The sequence below is a fragment of the Phyllostomus hastatus genome, unplaced genomic scaffold (genome assembly GCF_019186645.2).
Source record: "Phyllostomus hastatus isolate PE091 unplaced genomic scaffold, TTU_PhHast_1.1 phas_contig_159, whole genome shotgun sequence".
NCBI classification, from domain to species: domain Eukaryota; kingdom Metazoa; phylum Chordata; class Mammalia; order Chiroptera; family Phyllostomidae; genus Phyllostomus; species Phyllostomus hastatus.
This window is the reverse complement of record NW_025333640.1, coordinates 8,452,997-8,472,383: the sequence shown is the minus strand read 5'-3', so window position 1 is coordinate 8,472,383 and position 19,387 is coordinate 8,452,997. Positions and strand designations below refer to the sequence as shown.

The following is a 19,387-nucleotide window of genomic DNA, read 5'->3' as shown; positions in this document are numbered from 1 at the left end:
TTTAGGCCTGTCCAGCGACATCTTTTAGCCCCTGGTCTATGCTTGTCTCCCATATGGGGCTAATAAATACTGAAAGAAAAGCAATCACCACTAAGGAGACGTCAACGTGGAATGGTTAAGAGGGAAGTGCACCAGTGTGCATGAACTTGAACTTGCCTTCTAGTCAACTGAGAGTCAGATGAGATGGCATTCCCACCTTTGGGGAAAGTGTACTCAGGCCCTCTCAAAGCCCATCCTGGCATCAGAAGAATCTTGCCCTCTTCTTTGTCCCCACCCACCTGAGTACTTTTTAAAAAAATTGTGGTAAAGTATATATATCATCAAATCTACCACCTCAACCATTTTCAAGTGTACAGTTCAGTAGTGTGAGGTGCAGGCACACTGCGTGCAGCCATCCCCACCATCCATCCCCAGAGCACTTTTCCATCCTGCAAAACTGACACTCTATACCTATTAACTCCCCATGCCCTCTTCCCCCAGCCTCTGGCGACTACCATCCTACTTTGCGTCTCTGAACTGGACCACTCTTGGTACCTCACATAAGGGGAGTCATGTAGTGTTGGTCCTTTTGCGACTGGCTTCTTGCACTCGGTACGATGACTTCGAGGTGCATCCGAGTTGTAGCAAGTGTCAGAATTTCCTTCCTTTTGAAGGCTGAACAACATTCTGTTGCATGTGCATCCACTGTGTTTATCTACCCACCCATCACTGGACATACGACTTCTTCCGCCTTTGGGCTACTGTGAACAATACCTGTTTGAGATCCCACTTTCAGTTCTTCTTGGCTATATGCCCAGAAGTGGGACAGCTGAGTCAGATGGCAGTTCTACTTTTACTTTGTTGAGGACACAATCTTTTTAATACCTGCATAATGTTCCTCCCTCAGCTTTTTAACACTCTCCCAATGAAGGACAATAGTTTCTTTAACCATTTTCCTCCTGGAGGATCTTTCTCCATTTTCACTGTTACAGTGATTCGACAAATATGAACAAACAAGTGTGTTTTCCTATGAACGTTCTTAATTCTGTTTTAGCCATCTTTTGCTCATTATAACATGAAAGCGTGCATGAGATTAGGTTAATAATAACACCTCCCACCTTACCACCATCAGTCCTGGCCCCATGAGGCAATTGGACTAATAGCCTATATTCCTTACATTTAAAAAAATTTGCAACCTTGTGTATGCAAGTACATATCTATACATGTATGCATTTATCCATCTGTCCATCCTTCCATCTGTATCTGTGTATGTGTTTAATGTACCTTCATCTCCACAGTGTGCGGTCATACTACATACATATTTCTTTGCAATGTGTTTGTCATTAGTCTAGGTCAAGATGCATGACCCAAACTTATTCCTTTTTAATTTCTATGCAACGCTCTACATTATAAGGTGTGTTGTAATGCATCAACCATTCCTTTATGGGGCTTGAAGATTGTTTCTAGTTTTTGCCAATATAAACACTGCAGCAATACATCATTATATACTGGTTCTTTTATTGTTTTATAGGCTAATTTCCTAAAGTAGAGCTGCTACATCAAAAGGTATGTGTGTTTTTGACCTTAGTAAGTACTGCTAATTTTCTGAAAGAATATTTACAGTAATTCATATACAAATCAACAATATGCAGCATGAAAGTATCTGGTTTCCCAAATCCATGCCACAGCTACATCTTATCACACATTTTAATTTTTGCCAAACACATGGGCAAGACAGGGAATCTCAAAGTGGTTTTAATGTATATTTTCCTGATTCTTAGTGAGGCTCAGCCTCCCTACACATGTTCAGTGGCTACCTGAGCTGCTTCTGTGAGTTGTCTGCTTATATCTTTTGCCCATTTTGGGAAATGGAAGGTTGATTGTCATTTTCTTATCCTATGGGATCTCCTTTATTCTGGTTTGCTTGTGTTGTTTTAGTTTAACTTATGTTTGAACAAGTAAGACATGCATATGCACCATCTAAAAGGAACCAAGAGGGTACACAGCAAAAAAAGTGCCCCTCCAGCCCTCCCATTGCCTTTCCTAGAGGCAACGCATGCTACATGCCGCCAGTTTCTCTCACATATAGTTCCAAAGGGGTTCTATGTATATGTGAGCAACTCTATGTAAATTATGTTCTTCCTCTTTCTTCATAAAAAATGGTGCTACATTGTAGGCAATATTCTACATGACTTTTTTAGCACTATATAATGGACATTGTTGCAAATGAGAACAAAAAGAGCTTTGTAGAAGCTCCTGTATTCTGGAAGTATTAACCCTTTTTCCAATATGTGTATCGGTTCTCACTTTGCACACACTAATATGAAATGTTCTGCAATGGAATATACCTGGCCTTATCTTACAGCTGAAGAGTTTTGAAAACTTGCCTAACGAGTTCTCACCCACAAGGTTATTTAAACATTATCCCCTATATTTTCTTCTGGTCTTTTATTGTCTCTATTTAAAGATGTTTTACATTTTGTAGCTATAATTCACCCACGTTTGTTTTTGGTTTTGGTAGGAGGTGGAGGTCAAGCTTCAAGCTTGGCATTTGTTTTCTGGATTTGGTCAATACAATGATGCTGTAGCTGTCCTTTCTCCACTGAACTGTTGCCTTTGTCCTATGCACATGACCACATAAGCGATTACTCCTGAGCCTCCATGTTTGTAAAACTGGGATTAGATTTATACAGTGTTAAAGACTAAGTGACCAGCAGTGTTTGTGCTCTGGTGTGGAAGTCTGTGTGCTGTCCCGCACAGTCACGTTAGAAACCTGTCCCCCAAGGGGCGGGGATGGTGTTAGGGGGTGGGGCCTTGAGGAGATCATGAGGTCATGAGGGTGGAGCCCTCAGGAATGGGATTAGTGCCCACGTGAAAGAGATTCCAGGGATTCCCCTCATCCCTGTACCACGTGAGCATACACGGAAAAGTCTTTGACCTGGAAGGGGACCCTCACTCGACCTCCAGCTTCTAGCCTCCAGACTGTGGGAAGTAATTTTCTCTTTAGAAGTCACCCAGTCTGTGGTTTTTTGCTGAGCAGCTCAAATGGACTAATGCTAATGGACTAATAATGTGGGCGGTCCCGTCCACAGCTAAGCATCATTTTCCTTCCTAAGAAGGAAAAAACTAAGTTACGGCCTGAGGGAGGGAGACAAGTGAGAACTGGGTGACGAGCTTTGAAAGGCCGTGGGAGCTGGTCACGGTGGCCGTCCTGCATCGGCGCAGGGACTACTTACCCCGTGGAGCTTCATGTACAAGCCGCAGGCGTTGCACACGGGCTCACCCTCCGTGTTGCGGCGCCACAGCGTGGTGGTGGTGGTCTGGCAGTTGGCGCAGGACAGGCCCACCCGGCGGGAAGCAGACTGCAACACAGGAGACAGACCCTTCAAGTCCAAGGCAAAGGCAGGTGCTGCTGCTCCTATCTCAGGGGGAGTGCTGCGAGGCTGGGCCCTACCTACATGGGTGCAGGGAGCAGGCCATAACAATTCTGTGGGAGCATCTCAGACCAGCGGTAGCTCCAGGGTCTCCCTTTACGTGAGCCAGCCCTGGGGCGGGTGGGGGTGGGGGAAACCTGCTGTGGGAGAAGAAGAGTGACCCCTAATTGTGGTTTTAGTGGGGCTATTAGTCATTCCATGTCAGATGGAAACCCCCGTGGGCACTGGGCACTGTAGGCAGAAAAGCTTCTCCCAAGAGTAGAATTAATGTGGTTTCCAGGTGCCAGGCACAGGTGGTGGGGGAGGTTGTGGTGCATCCCAGCATCGTCAGAGACGAGGTGGGCTGTGAGACCTCAAGAAAGGAAAACATCAGCATTTATTGCCTCTGTTCTTCCCTCCCTAATACGCACGAAAGCCAGTCATATTGGCAGTAAAAAAATAAACTTGTAGTAAAAAAAGACCACAGAACCAAGAACCATAAATTCAGTTCCAAACGCTTCCTCAGCCACGGGGCCCAGTACACCCTGTTTAACCTTCTCGGGTTTGGGGTTGGTCAACTGAAAACAGGGTAAGTGACAATATGTAAAGGAGAGTTGACCTTCCTCGTGGGGTGGATGGGAACCCAAGGCCCGTACAAGACAAGGCTGGGCTGGAAACTAAGAAGTCTGGACTCACTCACATGTCACCTCAGGCCACTAGCTTTTCTGAACCTCACTTGTCACTTCTGAATAATTAAGGGCTTAAATGAGATGTTCTGGTGAAGATTAATAAACAGAAAGTTCAGAAGTGGGAAAGCCTGCAGGGGGAGCTCTTGTGCAGCACCGCTCATCAATGACCCCACACAAGGAGAGACTCCTGTTCCATCTCCATCCAGCAGGAAAGTGTGTTTCTGCTCTGCCACTCCAGAAGGTGGAAGGAGGGTCTTCTCCTCCCCCTGCAAGACTGTGTCAGCTCAGCCCATGAAAAACCACGACACGGTGAACTCCCAGGAGACTCTGTCTACAACAGCCCCTCTGAACGCCCGCTCTCCTCTATGAAAGAACGCTCCTCTCCTTGGTCATCCGGACTTGTCAGGGTTCACCATGGGACCACATGGTTCTGAGTCACAAATCTGTGTGTTCCAGAATACACCCATGTTGCTGGAGGAATATCTGGCTGTTTGTTCAAGGTCAACAGTCTGGAACAAACTTGTAGCTCAACTCTAAAGGTGTAAGAAATTACTATGTAGCCTATACCCACCCAGCCCTCAAAACAACCTTCTTTTAAAGATGACTCAAGATCCAAAATTCAAAACCAGGACACTGCCCACCAAAGTAGGAGGAGCGTTGAAGCCAAGTGCTGAGAGGGGAGACATGTGCCCCCCGCCCCACCGAGGCTGCTGCAATTCTGTGGTCTGGTCGCTTGCTTACCAGCCGGCGCTGGGGCTTGATGAGAGGCCGGTTGATGCCGTTCATCTTGTGGTAAAGGCCACAGGCGTTGCACAGGTAGTGTCCTGTCCCGTCCCGCCTCCAGAGCGGGGTGGACATGGCCCCACAGTTGACACACTCTCTGCCTTCCGAGAAGTCGTCGAACATATCTACTGGGTGGGAAATAATACAGAGGATTCATTCTTCCTTTGTTCCCATTAACCTTACATCAGAAAAATCCAGAGAAACAAGACCCTTTCCTTGTGAGCAGTGAAGGATGGGTCACCTGGGGACCTCGCTGCCATGGGAAGTGGACGTTCCACTCTTGGACAGCCCGGCCCCCCCCAGGCAGGGCTCTCCCAGGTCGGGAGAGAGGGAGGGAGCCTGCAGCAGCCGTCTCGGCCTGAGTTCAGGCCCTCGACTCTCCTTCGGGTCCTTTCACCCCGAGGTTCTCGCCTGACACTGAGCTCCACTCTCTTTTTCCCTTTCAAAATTAAGATTCCCTTTTTTCTCTGAATAAAAATAACAGATATTTACTTCAGGAAAATTAGAAAACACTAGAATGTATAAAAAACATATAAGCCATATGTAATCCTGTCACTTGAAGATCAGCACTGATATTAGCATTTTGTTCTATTATATCTTTGCAATACTTTATATACATTGGCGTATATGTTTTTGACTGGTTGAGGTCAGGCTGTAATTTTGAGCCTGTCTGTTCACTTACTACCAAAGCCCTTCTCCACACTAGAAATTCTACATAAGCTCATTTTAAATGCAGTGTAGTGCCCCATCCCATAAATGTACCACCTTTAACTGTTGTCATTGACCTTTTATTTAATTGTTACCCAGTTTCTGATTTCTGCTTTGGAAACATTGCTCATTTTGTACACAAATCTTAGCATCTCTGGTTATTAGGATACTCCCCTAGATGTAGAATTAATGAACTGAAAGGGACTACGTGTTTTTTAAAGTTCTTGGAATTTTCAAACTGCCCTGCCAAAAAAGGCTGTATTTCATTTTTCTCATCTCAGTATACCCATATGATAGTCTGTATGACAGTTTGACATATGTTCTTGCTTACTGGTACGTAAAATAAAGATACTATTTCAGCGCAGAGTTGTACACACTCGAACACACTTCCAGGGCAAGTCGCCATCATTTGTCACTCACTCACTGCCCTTCCCCCCACCCCCATTACCTCTACTTCCCATGTCTGTAGAATCTTACAGTTGATAAATTCCACTCCTGCCCATTTTAGTTGCCCGGGTGAAATCGGCTGGGCCACTTCTGTTCTCCCCTACCATCTATAAAAAGCCTGGTTCAGAACTTCCAGAAGTCTCTCTGACTCCATGTATATTGCTTCTTGTTTTCAAAAATGTTTATATCTTTTCCAAATTTTCTGACCCTAAATATAGCTACCCTGGTGTCCAGATTGCTCCTGCCCTACTGCCAGAAGCCAGAGTGGGTTCTTCTCTGGTAAAGAGGGGAGATGTTTGGAGGCAAGGGTTTTCAAGGGCTCTCCCTCCATCAGGGCCCAGCCCTGGGGTTTAAGGTTGCACATTGTGCTATTTCTGTGACCCAGATACCTGCTCTAAGGATATAGTGGGCTGAAGCAGAGGGTGGTGGGGGGCCCTCCCCTCAACTCTGGGTACACAAACAGTCATTTGCACCTGCAAACAAGTAGCTGTGTGTCTACTCTGAGTCAACAATGTGCAGGTGTGAGGGTCTGTTTGCTCAGGCCAGGGAGCTGAGCACACACTGGTCACAGGGAGGCTATTTTTGCACCTGGGTCACACTGAGAACCCTCCAGCAAGGTCACCTGCCTGCACAGTGGCCTGGGAAGAGGTGACTCCTGTGCACGGCTTGCTTCCCCAAGCCTGGGGTGGGGGACGTGGACTGAGCAACAACTGGCCCTCATGCTCAAGGCTAACGTGGCCACCTCCACCTTCGCTTCCAGGCCAGCCGGACTGCCCTGCCGGGGCTGGTTAGCCCCGCTCTCTCAGCCCAGGCCTTCACTGCAGGAACTGAACAGGCTGGGAGAGTTCACAGAAGGACCTTAGCCTCAGGAGGGGCCCTTGCAAGGTCATTATTTTGTTGAGTGTTTGCAATAAACGCTAGATGGCACTGCAGCCTCAACATTGAACCAAGACCCTGTGAGCCTGGTAGAAAACCAGGGCTGGGAATGGAGAACATTTTTAGTCCCGACCTAGGGCAACCCTCTTATTCAGCTTTTTTTTTATTATGAAAAAATTCAAACATATTCAAAAGTGGCCAGAATATAAAAATAAACTCTTATTTAATCGTCACTCAGCTTTCCAACAATTTGTGCCCAATCTATTCCTCCCCTGACTCTTCCCTCCCCTCACATTCTACCACTTCATTCACGAATATTTCAGTAAGCAGTCCTCACAGGTGAAGGTTATCTTCTCCCTTTAAAGATAAGCAATCTGGCTTCTTTCCGGAGTTCCAGTTTATCTAAAGAAGGTTCCAGAAACAAAAACCTTATAATCCATTCCTCCTTTTTTCCCTTCACACTGATTGTTTTGTCTGTGGGGGCGAGTCTCACTGCAGAAGCTGCCCTGGCAATCCCAGGCCTCCCTGCAGTTACTGGCCTTGTGCTGCTTTGAGAAGCCAACACAAAGGTTTGCCCTAGAAACGCCTTCTCAGTGGCCTCACAGAATGGGTGACACAGTCAAGCCACTTTCTTAGTGGCCAGGGAAAAGCACTGGAGGTCGGCAAATCCCTGTTTGTCACTGACAAACATTTACTGAGCATCTGCAACTTAAGCACTCCGACAGATGTCACAGGAGCCAAGAGACAGTATTACTCTCAAAATGCTAATGACCTACTGGGGCAAAAGGAGCCAGAATATCGATAATGAGTAACAGCATTACTCATTCCTTTTCAGAACACACCTTAACTAAGTTGGGGATTTGAGTGGCAGACACTTCTTGTCTAGGGTAGAAAGTGCAGAAGTCCAACCCAGATGGAAAGGTCAGGTGTTACACAGCCGCCGAAGAAACGACCGGAGGGTCAAGGCCACGCTTCCTACAAGTGCCCCATCAGATACACCGTGGCTTCCCACAACCCCCTGCATCTTCAAACGGCACAAGTTTCCATAGTTTCTACCAGCAAATTGCCCTCCTACCTACTCAATGAACTGCTACAGAATTTGAAATGATTATTCTGAAGACAATGTAACAACGGAGGAAAATGCTTACCCAACATGTTCAATTAAAGCTACAGCACACGAAATGTCACATAAGGAATTTTTATTAGGCTAGGTCGATTATATGGACTTTTCTTTGCGAACATGAAACAAAAAACAAAACACCGTTCTGTAATGTCATCATGGCCTATTTAAAAAACCTGATTAAAAAAATAAAAATGAAACAAATTTTTGTTCACTTCAAGAAACTCCTAGTCCGCTATGGAGGAAGGAATTATTTTACTCTCTTACATTTGAAACGTATTCACCCCCTACCCCCACCCCAGACTGAAGAAAGGGGAGAAAAAAATTCAAACCCTGCTGCTTAGCCCTCACTCTGGGAAAAATGGGAGGTGACAGGCTGTGAGTCCCAAACCAGCACTAATATCTGGAGGTGTGCACCTTGGTAACAATTACCTCTTATTCCTTCATTAGAAGTGCACAGGGTGGAATTTCCTGAGGGCAGTAGGCAGCAGTCTGAAGCCAATTTCTAACCCTGATTTCTAACGCAGAAGGGCACAGCTGAGGCCTGGACTTATGAAAGCCCCACCCGCCCGGTGCTGGGCACCGGGGGAATTGGCCCAACCACGTAGAAGTCAGTGGGAATCCAGCTCTAGGAAGTGGGTCAGCAGTACCCCACATCCAAAGGAAAGACTTGTAATAATAGTTGTGAAGTACTTGGCAAATAAGAGGGAAAACTCACAACAATGGCTGTAAAGTGCTTCGCAAACACCAAACCAGATAACAATGATGGATTATTGTTGGGGTTGGAGGGGTGGGGAGGGCGTGGGGAAGACCAGACACAAACTTCGGTGTGCCAGTTGGTGGGGGAGGGGGGGATGGATGAAAGAGCTGGGGGCTTTGGGGACCTGACCTTTCCTCACGGCTGGGGCCAGCTCAGAACTGGGAATACTTGCCCCCCTCCGACTGGGCCCAGTGCAAGACTGCAGGCAGGAGGGAACTGGCAGGAAGCTTGGCAGGACACACTGATGAGGTCTCAGAGCGCTGCTCCCAGGGAAACAGTAATTAATGATCATTCTAGCAACCGAAGCCCAAGATGAAGTGAGCCCTAACCCCAAGAATGGGAATCTAACTCCTCACTTCCATCCGTGCCCCACTAAAAATAATTTTTTTTTCAAAGAGGGAAACAAACTCAACCCGATTTCTTAGACATCTGAATTGAGAATGGGTCTTCCTAGGAACCAAGGCAGACTGCTCCCGCCCAAGTGCCTGAAAGAAAAATGGGGGCTTGGAGGTGGAAGGGTCCCACCCTGACTTCCCCACAGAGAACTTACGCAATCAAAGGCAAGGACTCCGACCTCTCCCCTGACCTGCTCCATCCATCTTGGGGAACCACCCACAGGCAGGGGTGAGCCAGTCAGGGCTGGGAGAAGGGTGAAGAGGAAGGGGGGGGGGAGCAGGAGGAAGAAGGGAGAGAAATGGGAGGCCAGGGTCACGGTTGGCAACACCCGCTGGGCACTGCCCAGAGGCTGCGTTTATCTCCTGACTGCTGGAGAGAAAGCTCGGGCTGAGGACCCTGGGTCAGTGCCACAGAGCCTGGGTCTGCTCTGCAGCAGAGGTGCCCTCAGGCCTTCCCTCTTTTAAGAGTCGTCTTGCTGGGAAAAGCTGGGTCCTGGTGGTAGAGAGACCCTCCTCTCCTTCATGCTTAGATGCTGAGGGTGTCTGGTCCTTGGCCATCTACTGTTTGGGGGGTGGGGCACAGGAGCCCAAACACTGGCTGTGCGTCTGTTCTACTTGGTGCTGTGAAAGTGCTGAACGTGAAGCACATTAGACAAAACTGGGGCAAAACTCCCAACCAGAGTTGTTTTGGTCTAGCTGGGAATCCACAACTCAAAACAAATAATTACATTCGATGTGACAAACTGCAATGGGCCTGGGCTGGATCACCGGCCCCTACCCCACTGGCACATCTTCAGCTGTCCCAGGTCACTGTGCAATCCGCTTGCGGAGGTCGGGCACAAACACGACGGAAACTACCCATGCCCAGGGCTGCCATTCAGTGCCACAAAGCAGAGGCCACAGGGGATCCAACGCCTGGGCAACGGGAGGGGAGGGACCTGCCCAGAGACCTCCCCAGGAGCCGAAGGGGCTTCAGGAACAAAGTCTCTAGCCCCACCCGCATGTCCCTTGCTGAACTCCAGCTCCGAGTCCCATCCAAAGTTCACCAGAGATTGTGCATGGATTTCCTGACAGGGCCAGATCTGTCCCCGGGGCTGGCGCCTGGGTCTGGGGCACGAGGAGCAAACAAATCCTGAGGTTTTTCTGGCAGCTCCCGAGCCTTTGGTCTTCTGGGCTTTGTCAGGCTTGGCCTGTGACAGGAGGCTGCCAAGGGGAGGGCAGACACAGCTCCAGCGGCATCCAGGCTGGCGGGGATTAGAGCGCCTATTTTGGAAGCTCCTGCAGCCGCTCAACACAAGTGGTTCTTGCCCGGCTGGGCCAGAGTTGCCCTGAGGAGTTTGGGGCCTCTGCTTCTAAGTGCTAAAGAGCAAAATGCTGGTAGTTCACATAAATTATCCAGTGCAATTCTGACTGTGATTTCATGAGACATGGAGCATGCTGAGGATTTTATAAACAAGGACACTGAGCATAGCCTATATGAAATATTTAGCACATTGTACTTCGTAATGGCCAATGAATAATAGGACAGACCTCAAAGTTTTCTCTAGGTGAATGTTGTAATTGTCCTGCAAATAAATTTTCATCTTATCTCTCTCTTATTCTCTCTCTCTCTCTCTCTCTCTCTCTCTCACACACACACACACACACACACACACACACACCTCACTGGTGTTGTCTAGGACCCTGGCTTCAGGCTTGCGGTAAGAGTTAAAGAACATGACTCAGGTTTAAAAAAAAATTACGAGAAGAGAGCACATTCTGAAAGAAAGGAAAAACATATACATACACACATACACAAAACCCACTGCAAGAAGGGAGGAGAGAAGGGGGTGGTGGGGGGTGAGAGAGAAAAAGAGAGAGAGAGAAGAGGTTGCAGAATGAGAGTGGAGGAAAATATTTAGAGCATGTAGCCAAGAGTTAAAAACACTAATACGCTACAAGAAATCATGAAGAGCCAGGTGAGACTGAAGACTCCACTGGGCTGCCAGGGCCCTGTTGGGGAAAGAGCTGTGGGAAGAGTCAAGCTTCTATCTTCCTTTTCTGTGGACCAACCGCTCCTCCCTTAGCCATTGACAAGCTCCCAGATAGCACCTACCTCCATTCCTACCTGATTCCTATTCAGAGCAGGGGCAGAGTGAGAGGTTAGTCCCAGGGGAGGGGCAACAGAGGAGTGTTAACATGGCTCAGAAAAGTTAAGTCTTGCTCAGTAAACAGCAGAGCTAGGATTTGAACCCAGACTGATCTGGGCCCAGAGTCTCACCTGCTCCTACCTGAAAATAGATGACTGGACCATTCTGTGGGGAACCCAGTCCTTCCCCTAGCAGCAGACAGTGCCAACATGATCAGTTCCAAAATCAGCACATAAAAGATAGTGCAGGGTCACGATACAACATGTGAGCAGCAAGGGCTGCGAGAAGTCCAGGACTTGGGATGCTTTTTCCCAGCTCGTCTGATCACAGAAGGGTCTCAAGGCATGTCTGTCTCCATGCGCTTTCACACATCAGTTTAGGAAATGCTTCCCAGTCTTCTTAGTGCAAACCAGATTTCGAGACCTTCAGAAATACCCACATGCTGGGATAAAATTACAGCATAAAGATTTCCCCATGAAAATGTAGGATCACTCACTAGCTGCGGGAGAAATTTCTTGGTGCTTTACAATTTAAAGTTGATCCTCAATGATGGATATGTCTTGGGCCTTCTGGATTGTGCAAAGTTAAGTCCATCAACAATACAAACCACTGCATTGCTATTGAACGTTCTGTGGTATTAGGTACTGAGAATACAACTTTGTTCGTGAGATCTGGAAATTAAACATACACAGACTCCCGGGAGAGGGTCACCATGACCCCTTCTCACCTGTGATCCACAGGCTTGGACGCTATCTTTAAAGTAGGCAAATGAAGAAAGGAAAGAAGGGGCTACTCAAGAATTAACACTTTCCTTTACATCAATATTTTCTCTCTCTCAATGTTTGGACAAATACAGTTTTGCCCAGTTGTCTCCTTGTCCCTCTGGGCTTTCTCCCCCACCTCCCACCCTCGGCCATTCGGTGAGGGGGCTGTCTGGAGACTTCTCTGAAGGCCCCAGGAAGAGGTCCACAGGCCACCCAGTCCAGAAGACACTGTCCTCAGCCCCCCTCCCAAACCCAGCCCACCAGCTCTCCTCTGTGCTGCTACCCCTTGATGCTGAGTATGATGCCACATAACTCGTCCTCCAGCATGGGACACTTCTGAGGAAAAGAGGTTTCTTACTAATTGTTCTGGGACAACATGCTTAAAATCAGGATGTGAGGCCACTCTGAGCAGAACTCCAGGTGCGAGGCCTACATCCTGGGCATGCTTACTCACTCCGCATTCCCCTACACGCGGTTTTCTCCCCAGTGTCACCACCTGACTTAGAAGTGGGCTGACTCACCGCCTCCCAGAAAAGGTGCATGCAGAATGCAAGGAGAGAAGTGCAGAAGACTCTAAATGCCGGTTCCTAGGTGGCCGTAGATGTCTCACAGCCCCCCTGGCTCAGGCTGGGGTCAGCCTGAGCCTCCGCTAAGCCAGGGGAGCCCTGACTGGGCATCAGCAATTGAGAATGTTTGCCACTCTCTGGAGTCTGGGTACGGAGCCCAGACTGTGCCCTTCCTTCACTGGACCCTGCCTTGCTCAGGGACTATGGCCATCAGGTGTCCCCTAGTCACTGCTCCCCTGTGCTGGTTTGTCTCAGTGAAGGCTCTAAGGCTCCTGAACGGGGCACACAGTCGTAGAAACTGGAAGTTATGTTTGGGCGATTCCGTGAACATTCAGGGGAAGAGACTAAGGTCCAGAGAAGGTCAATGACCCATCTAAACTTATAGAACAGCAATTTTCAACCTTTTTTCATCTCATGGCACACAATAAACTGACTACTAAAATTCAGTAGCACAGCAAAAATATATTTTTTGCTGATCTGACAAAATAAATAGGTATAATTTTGAGTCATTCACACCAATGGCCATTGTTGTATACACTGTTGTCGTTTTTTTAAATTTAGCAATCTAAGGGAAAAGAGGTCAGTGGCACTGACTAAATAGCCAGGTATGATATATTTTAAAAATTCTTGCAGCACACCGGTTGAAAAATCTCTGTTCTATAGAACATTCCATAACTTGATCCTCACCTTCCCCAGCACCACACTGCTCTCAGGATCACTCCATCTAAAGCACCTGGCACACGACAGAAACCCTCGCACACTGCCAATCAGATTTCAACAAAATCCAGAGCCCCAAAGCGTCCAGCGAAGCATCAGTCATGCCAGTAGAGTGATGTATCTGAGGGCTCTGCTCCTGGCCCCCTTGACTGCCTGGCCACTGACATGCCACGTTCCTGGACACACATAATAATTCTCCTGAGGGAATTATCTGTGTGGGCCCAATGGTTTTTGTACACACATAATGTGTGTGTATATATGATTCTATGTAACAGATGGGTGGGTGGATATAGAAAGGAACTCCATGGTGCACTAAAAACCAGCCCACTCTTGCTAGTGATAAAACTGCCCTAATTATTCATGGGAATACATCAAAAGGACACCATCAAAAAGGAGATAGATAAAAATGTTTATTTTTAAGATACTCATGGTAAAATACTGGAAACAACCCAACCATCCACTGATAGGGAATGAGTAAGAAAATTAAGTTGCAGTAAAGAAAAAATAAAATTTGAGTTGATGTTTTAAAAGACAACTATATGGATTATGGTAAGATTTTTCTCTCCCTATAACATGGCTTAAATTCATTAAATAAGCAGTTAATTAAGGAAGCATTTCTATACCTAGGGAAGAGCACTGGAGGCAAAGGGAACAGCATTGCAAAGGCCCTGAGCTTTGGAGAATGTAACAGTTAAGAATAACATCATACAACATGAAAGAAGCCAGTCACAAAAGATCACTGGGCATCTTTTGTCCAGAATGGGCAAATCCACACAGATAGCAAGTTAATTTGTGGCTGCCGGGGGCTTGGGGGGAGGGAAACAGGAGTGACTGTAAATGGGTATGAAGTTCTTTTTGAAGTGGTAAAATTGTGCTAAAATTGTGAGTTGGACGCACAATTCTGAATATACTAAAATTCACTTATTGTACACTTTAAATGAGTGAACTTTATGGACTATAATTACATATTAATGATGCTGTTTCAAAACAACAAAACATTAAATTTTAAAAAAGCATCTCTCCCTAGGAGTTGGAGGACTGGAGATATCTACTTTATTTCTTCAACTTCCTGGAATCCTCATTCCAAAACAAAGAAAGTGCCCTTTCCAACTTGGGCCCAGGTGCCTCCCCTCCCACAAAGGTAAGCCCTCTCTGGGCTCAACTATCCTCGATGGCACTAACTATTCTTCCCATACTATGGAAAAAAGGGGAAGGCGCTCTCCACAGGTGTAGGACCAGCCAATCTGGATGTACATGATGAGCCAATCAAAAGCTGCCTGTGAATCACAAAGTCCACTGCTGGTCCTGGCTCCTCCAAACCACTGGGGTGAGTCCACATCCCTCTCCAGGCATCCTGCCAGCCTGCCTCAGTCATCTACATGTGCCCTGGTGGGGGGTGGGGGGGTGTAGAGAAACATATGTTCTGGGCAGTAATGGAGAGTGTGGCATTGTACAGTTTAGAGGGCAATGTGGCAATATCTTAGCAAAAGTATCAATGCATGTGCCCTTTGATCTAGAAATTCAAGTTCCATTTTCAGGAATTTCTCCTACAATGCACTGGCGCTTGTATAAAATGACTGGTTCACATACAAGGAGATTCATTGTGGCTTTTTTTTTTTTTCAATAGCAGGGGACTGGAAAACAACTTACATGCTTATCAATATGGAACTGGTTAACTCAATTAGAGAACACTACATAGCCACAAAGAATGAAGGTCTCCTCTATGTTGGTATGAAACTCTTTCCAAAATATGCTGTGAAATATTAAGAGCAAGGTAAAGAACAGTATATCTGATACTCTGATGAAAAGAAGGGAAGAAGAGTCTATACGCAGATTTGTTTGTATACATGATAAATATCTCTGGGAGCATAGATAAGACACTGATAATATTAGTTGCTTCCAGGGAGACACCCTGGTAGCTCAGGGATGCTTTTCATTGTAAGGTCTTGTGAACCTTTAGAATCCTCAGCTATGGTCATTTATTGCCTGTTTTCTAGAAATAATCTTTTACAGGTTAAATAAAGGAAATAAATGTGTACCGACTATCATCACCACTGTTTCACACAGTATTCTTTTTAATTTACAGCAGGCTCCATTTTAGACAGGCTCTGTTTTCTGATTTCCCATAACAGCATCTTATCACCCTACATTTTCTGAGCAGGTTCTCAGCCTCAGCCACCCATGCTATCTCTCATAGCGCCCTGCTTCCTATCCTGTCCCCAGGAGCCCCCAGCCCAGCCTCCATGTGCAGGCTCAGCCCCCAGTGGATCTGGCTTGACTTCTAACGCTCCGTTATACACAGGCACACACTGCCCATTTAGACCTTGTTCCTTTTATTAATTAGGAAGTCTGAGAGGGAGCTTTGGGGAGGCTCTCTATCAGCGCCAGCTGAGGAGACAAACCAGGCCAGTCTGGGTCCCTTTGACTCTGCATCCCCACCCCCTGCCCCCCAGCTTGTTACAAGCTGGCAGGATGGAAAGGAAATACTGAACAAATTGCCAGACCGGCTCCCTCAGGGACCAAGACAATGGGTCTGGAGGGAAAAGGCCTTTCCTTCCAGTCCAGCAGCCGTCAAGAGGAAACAACTTCCCTTTCACCTCCTGGAATGGCAGCAGCCAGCCAGCCAGCAGGGGAGATTTATGGAGATATAATGTGACCTCTTTATTGCCCTGAATGCTAAGGAGGCATTTCAGGGGAGATTTACGCCTTTTAGGAGGGGAGGGGAGCAGGGGTGTAGAAACCTATGCGCTATGCTGGAGACTGTTTTCCCCTCTGGGGTTTCTTGGGGATTACTTAATCAAACCAAGGTTAAGCTCAATCGCCAGCACTTTACATCTTCTGCTGCTAATTCACCTAGTTACCCTACAAGCCTTCTGCATGAAATATGGAGGTGTTGGACCAGATGATCTAAGTCCTTCCTAGTTTGAAAATGACCCAGATTAACGTCAGATCAAACATATAAATTACTCTGCAACAGTGGTTTTTCTGTTTGTTTGTTTAAGCTGCAGGACACTTTCTTCAAAGAAAATCTTATTTGAGGAAGAACAACATAAAAAAAAACAAAAACAGAGAAGTGCAGCTGATTGGGTGAAAGGATAACCCAGACCCTTCCCAAATCCCCTGGAGATAGGGACATCCACACACTGGTGGCCTTGAGGAAGGTCCTCCAACCGCTAGAGGGCGCAGGAGCACAGCTGCAGGAGTGTTGCTTAGGGCTCTACCAATGATGAGAATGGGGTCATCCACTGCTTCAGTATCACAAACTACATTGACCAGATTGAAGGCTGAGAGTAATAAGAACTAATTACAGAATTAATAAGGCGGAAATGTTCGCCAACAGTACTTTTATCTCTCTTGCTCTGATCACAAATCGAAAATGAAGTATTGGAAAAAGATCATTTTAGAATCATCCAACTTGGTACTAAATTGTAACTCTTCATTTACATGTTAAAATTTTTCTCTAATTTATGCTTAAATTGCGTAATTCATAATGCTATAAATATTCCAACGGTACAGGAGGATGTCAGATAAAAGATAAAAGTCTCCACCATTGCTACTTACTACCCCACGCCCCTGAGGCAATACTGATAAACATTTTTCTATTTTTCTAGAGATTTTCTATTTCATTAATTGTAATTTTTATTTTTAGAAGTTAGGAAAAAAGTACCAAGCGTTATATAATAATCTCTTTTATTCTCTGTCACCATCTCTTTTGAGTAAGAGACCACTATTCTGAATTTAGTGTATGTCTTTCCAATTCATTTTTATACTTTTCCTTGTATAGCTCTGAACATTGTACGATTACATGGTTTTAAATTTTACTTGAATGTCCTCACATTGTACAACACATTCACAAATTTACTTCTAAAATATGAAATAGTTCAGTAACTGAGAAAAAAAAGGAATATAAAAACACTCTTGCACCCAGCACCTAGTTTTGTCAGATCTTAACATTTACCATATTTGCTTCACATATTTCTAAAGAAATGAAAAACCGCAGAGACAGTTGATTCCCCTGTGTACCCTGCCACCCCACTCTCCCCTTCCCTCAGGGGACATAACCTCCATCCTGACTGTGTCGTTCGATTCATGTAAATCTTCTTACCCGTATAATATATGTGTATACTTTTCAAAAACAATACATACATTTCTGCAGGTTTTAAACTTCCTAGAAATAATGTTATTTCTTTGAGTTCTATTTTTTGCCTATTATTTTTTGTTTTAATTATGTTGATATACATGGCACTACTTTGAATTACTTTATAGTTTTCTATTATATTGACATATTATCTGATTTGTTCATTTTCTGATTGCTGCATATTGAGGTTGTTTTTACTTTTTGCTGTAATAAATGCTGCAACAGATATCTTTATACATATCTGTTTTACACCTGAGAAAGCTTCTCTAATATATATTACACACATTAGAGACATGTTTAAAAATATATTCATAAAACAAATATGTTTGGTTTTGGTGCTATTTAGCAATGTACCAGTTTTTTTTGCTAGGTTATGCTATAACAAACAATCCCAAAATCTCAGTGCCTTGCTATATTTATAGATTTATCTCCTATATTTTGCTCTTCAAGTTTAATGTCAGTTGCAAGTCTGTTGAAGTTCTGTTGCATGTGGGTGCCTCACTCTGGGATCCAGGCTGAAGGTGCACCCTCTATCTATCTGGGTCATACCAGCCTCGTGGCACAGGGCAAAAAGTGATGTCAGAACCACATAATGGCTCTTAAAGCCTGTGCTTGGCAGTTGCACAAGTGACTTCTACTCAGATGTCATTGATCAAAGTAAGTCTTACAGGCAAGCCTATGTTATCGGGCGGGGAACATAATCCTCCCCCAGGAAGGGGCAACTGGGCAGAACACTGCCATCTGCCCTGAACACAAATGGGATCAGACCATACAAACTCTTCACAGCTTAGTTTCTTCATGGAAGCACACTTATTTGGACATTTTCCAATATCCACACAGATGTATGAAAATTTATTAGTTCTACATTGTAAAGGCATATACCATTTACATTCTATTCCATGATTCCTGCAGTTGTTTAGCAGCACTTTGATATTTGAAAGGAGCCAGTGTTTAAGTCTTCTTTCTAAAAATTATCTTGGCTACTCTTGTACAGTAACTCTTCTATATCAATTTTATAATCAGCATGACAAGCTGTATTTAAGAAATTCTGTTGGATGTTTGCTGGAACTGCACTAAATTTATAGATTTGTTTGGGGGTGTTTGAAAGAAAAAAATACCACTAAGTCTTGCAGCCTAAGAACACGGTATCTTTTCCCATTTATTCATGTCTTCTTTTATGTTCTTCATTAAAGCTTTATAGCTTCCTCCATAGAGAACATACATATTAGTTTACCACAGTTAACCATTCTTTCATCTGCAAATAATGAAACAGCAATTGCTTCTTCCTTTTTTTCTTTCCAATGTCATTTATTTTATTACCGGGGAAATTTACACCTGGCTGGAGATCTGACAGGTATATATCAGTTCCCCTCCATGTGGCCTGCATCTCCATTACATTTAACAGCACTTCTGTAGGTGGGGACATGAGTTGTTTCCCAGCTTCACCAGAGATGAAAATTTTACTTTATTTTGGGGGGTTCTTTTCATCTGACTTGTTGGCGTTTAGGGAGGAAGGAGAGATGCATACCTCTGCTCTACTATCTTTCACAGAATGTCTCTACCCCTTCCTCACAACACATACATCTGTCTCAAAACCCATCTCCTGACCTTCCTCCTCCTATCACTAGCCTGCCCCAACTACCCCCAGGTTTCCATGGGTTATTGGCAATTAATCACATCAACCTTGAGTTACCTATTTTATCCTTGTCTTCAAGTTCATTTTGATCTTTGGGTGTTATTTCATGCTTTTCTTTCAAATTATATTTTGTTCCTAAGCCAAATTATAAGCACATATGAGATCAGGGTGTATTTTATACCTTGTTTAATGGGTTAGTTTTATTTTCTTTCCCCCCTTTCTTTTCACTCTAGCCTCAGAACTCTGTAGCCAAACAGACATTTATGA

General features: G+C 45.3%; 1 protein-coding gene across 4 annotated transcripts in view; it reads right to left on the bottom strand.

Annotated features, from left to right (window-relative positions):
* GATA4 (GATA binding protein 4) overlaps positions 1-19,387 on the bottom strand; it is a 76,835-nt gene that overhangs the window by 5,482 nt on the left and 51,966 nt on the right. For 3 of the 4 annotated variants that reach the window (XM_045831130.1, XM_045831129.1, XM_045831128.1), the window contains exons 3-4: positions 4,823-4,992; positions 3,216-3,341 (exon numbers count right to left, since the gene is read on the bottom strand). In XM_045831130.1, coding sequence (XP_045687086.1) covers positions 3,216-3,341; positions 4,823-4,992 — 296 coding nt within the window. The remainder of the gene's footprint in view (positions 1-3,215; positions 3,342-4,822; positions 4,993-19,387) is intronic. The other variant, XM_045831131.1, reaches the window with a different exon arrangement.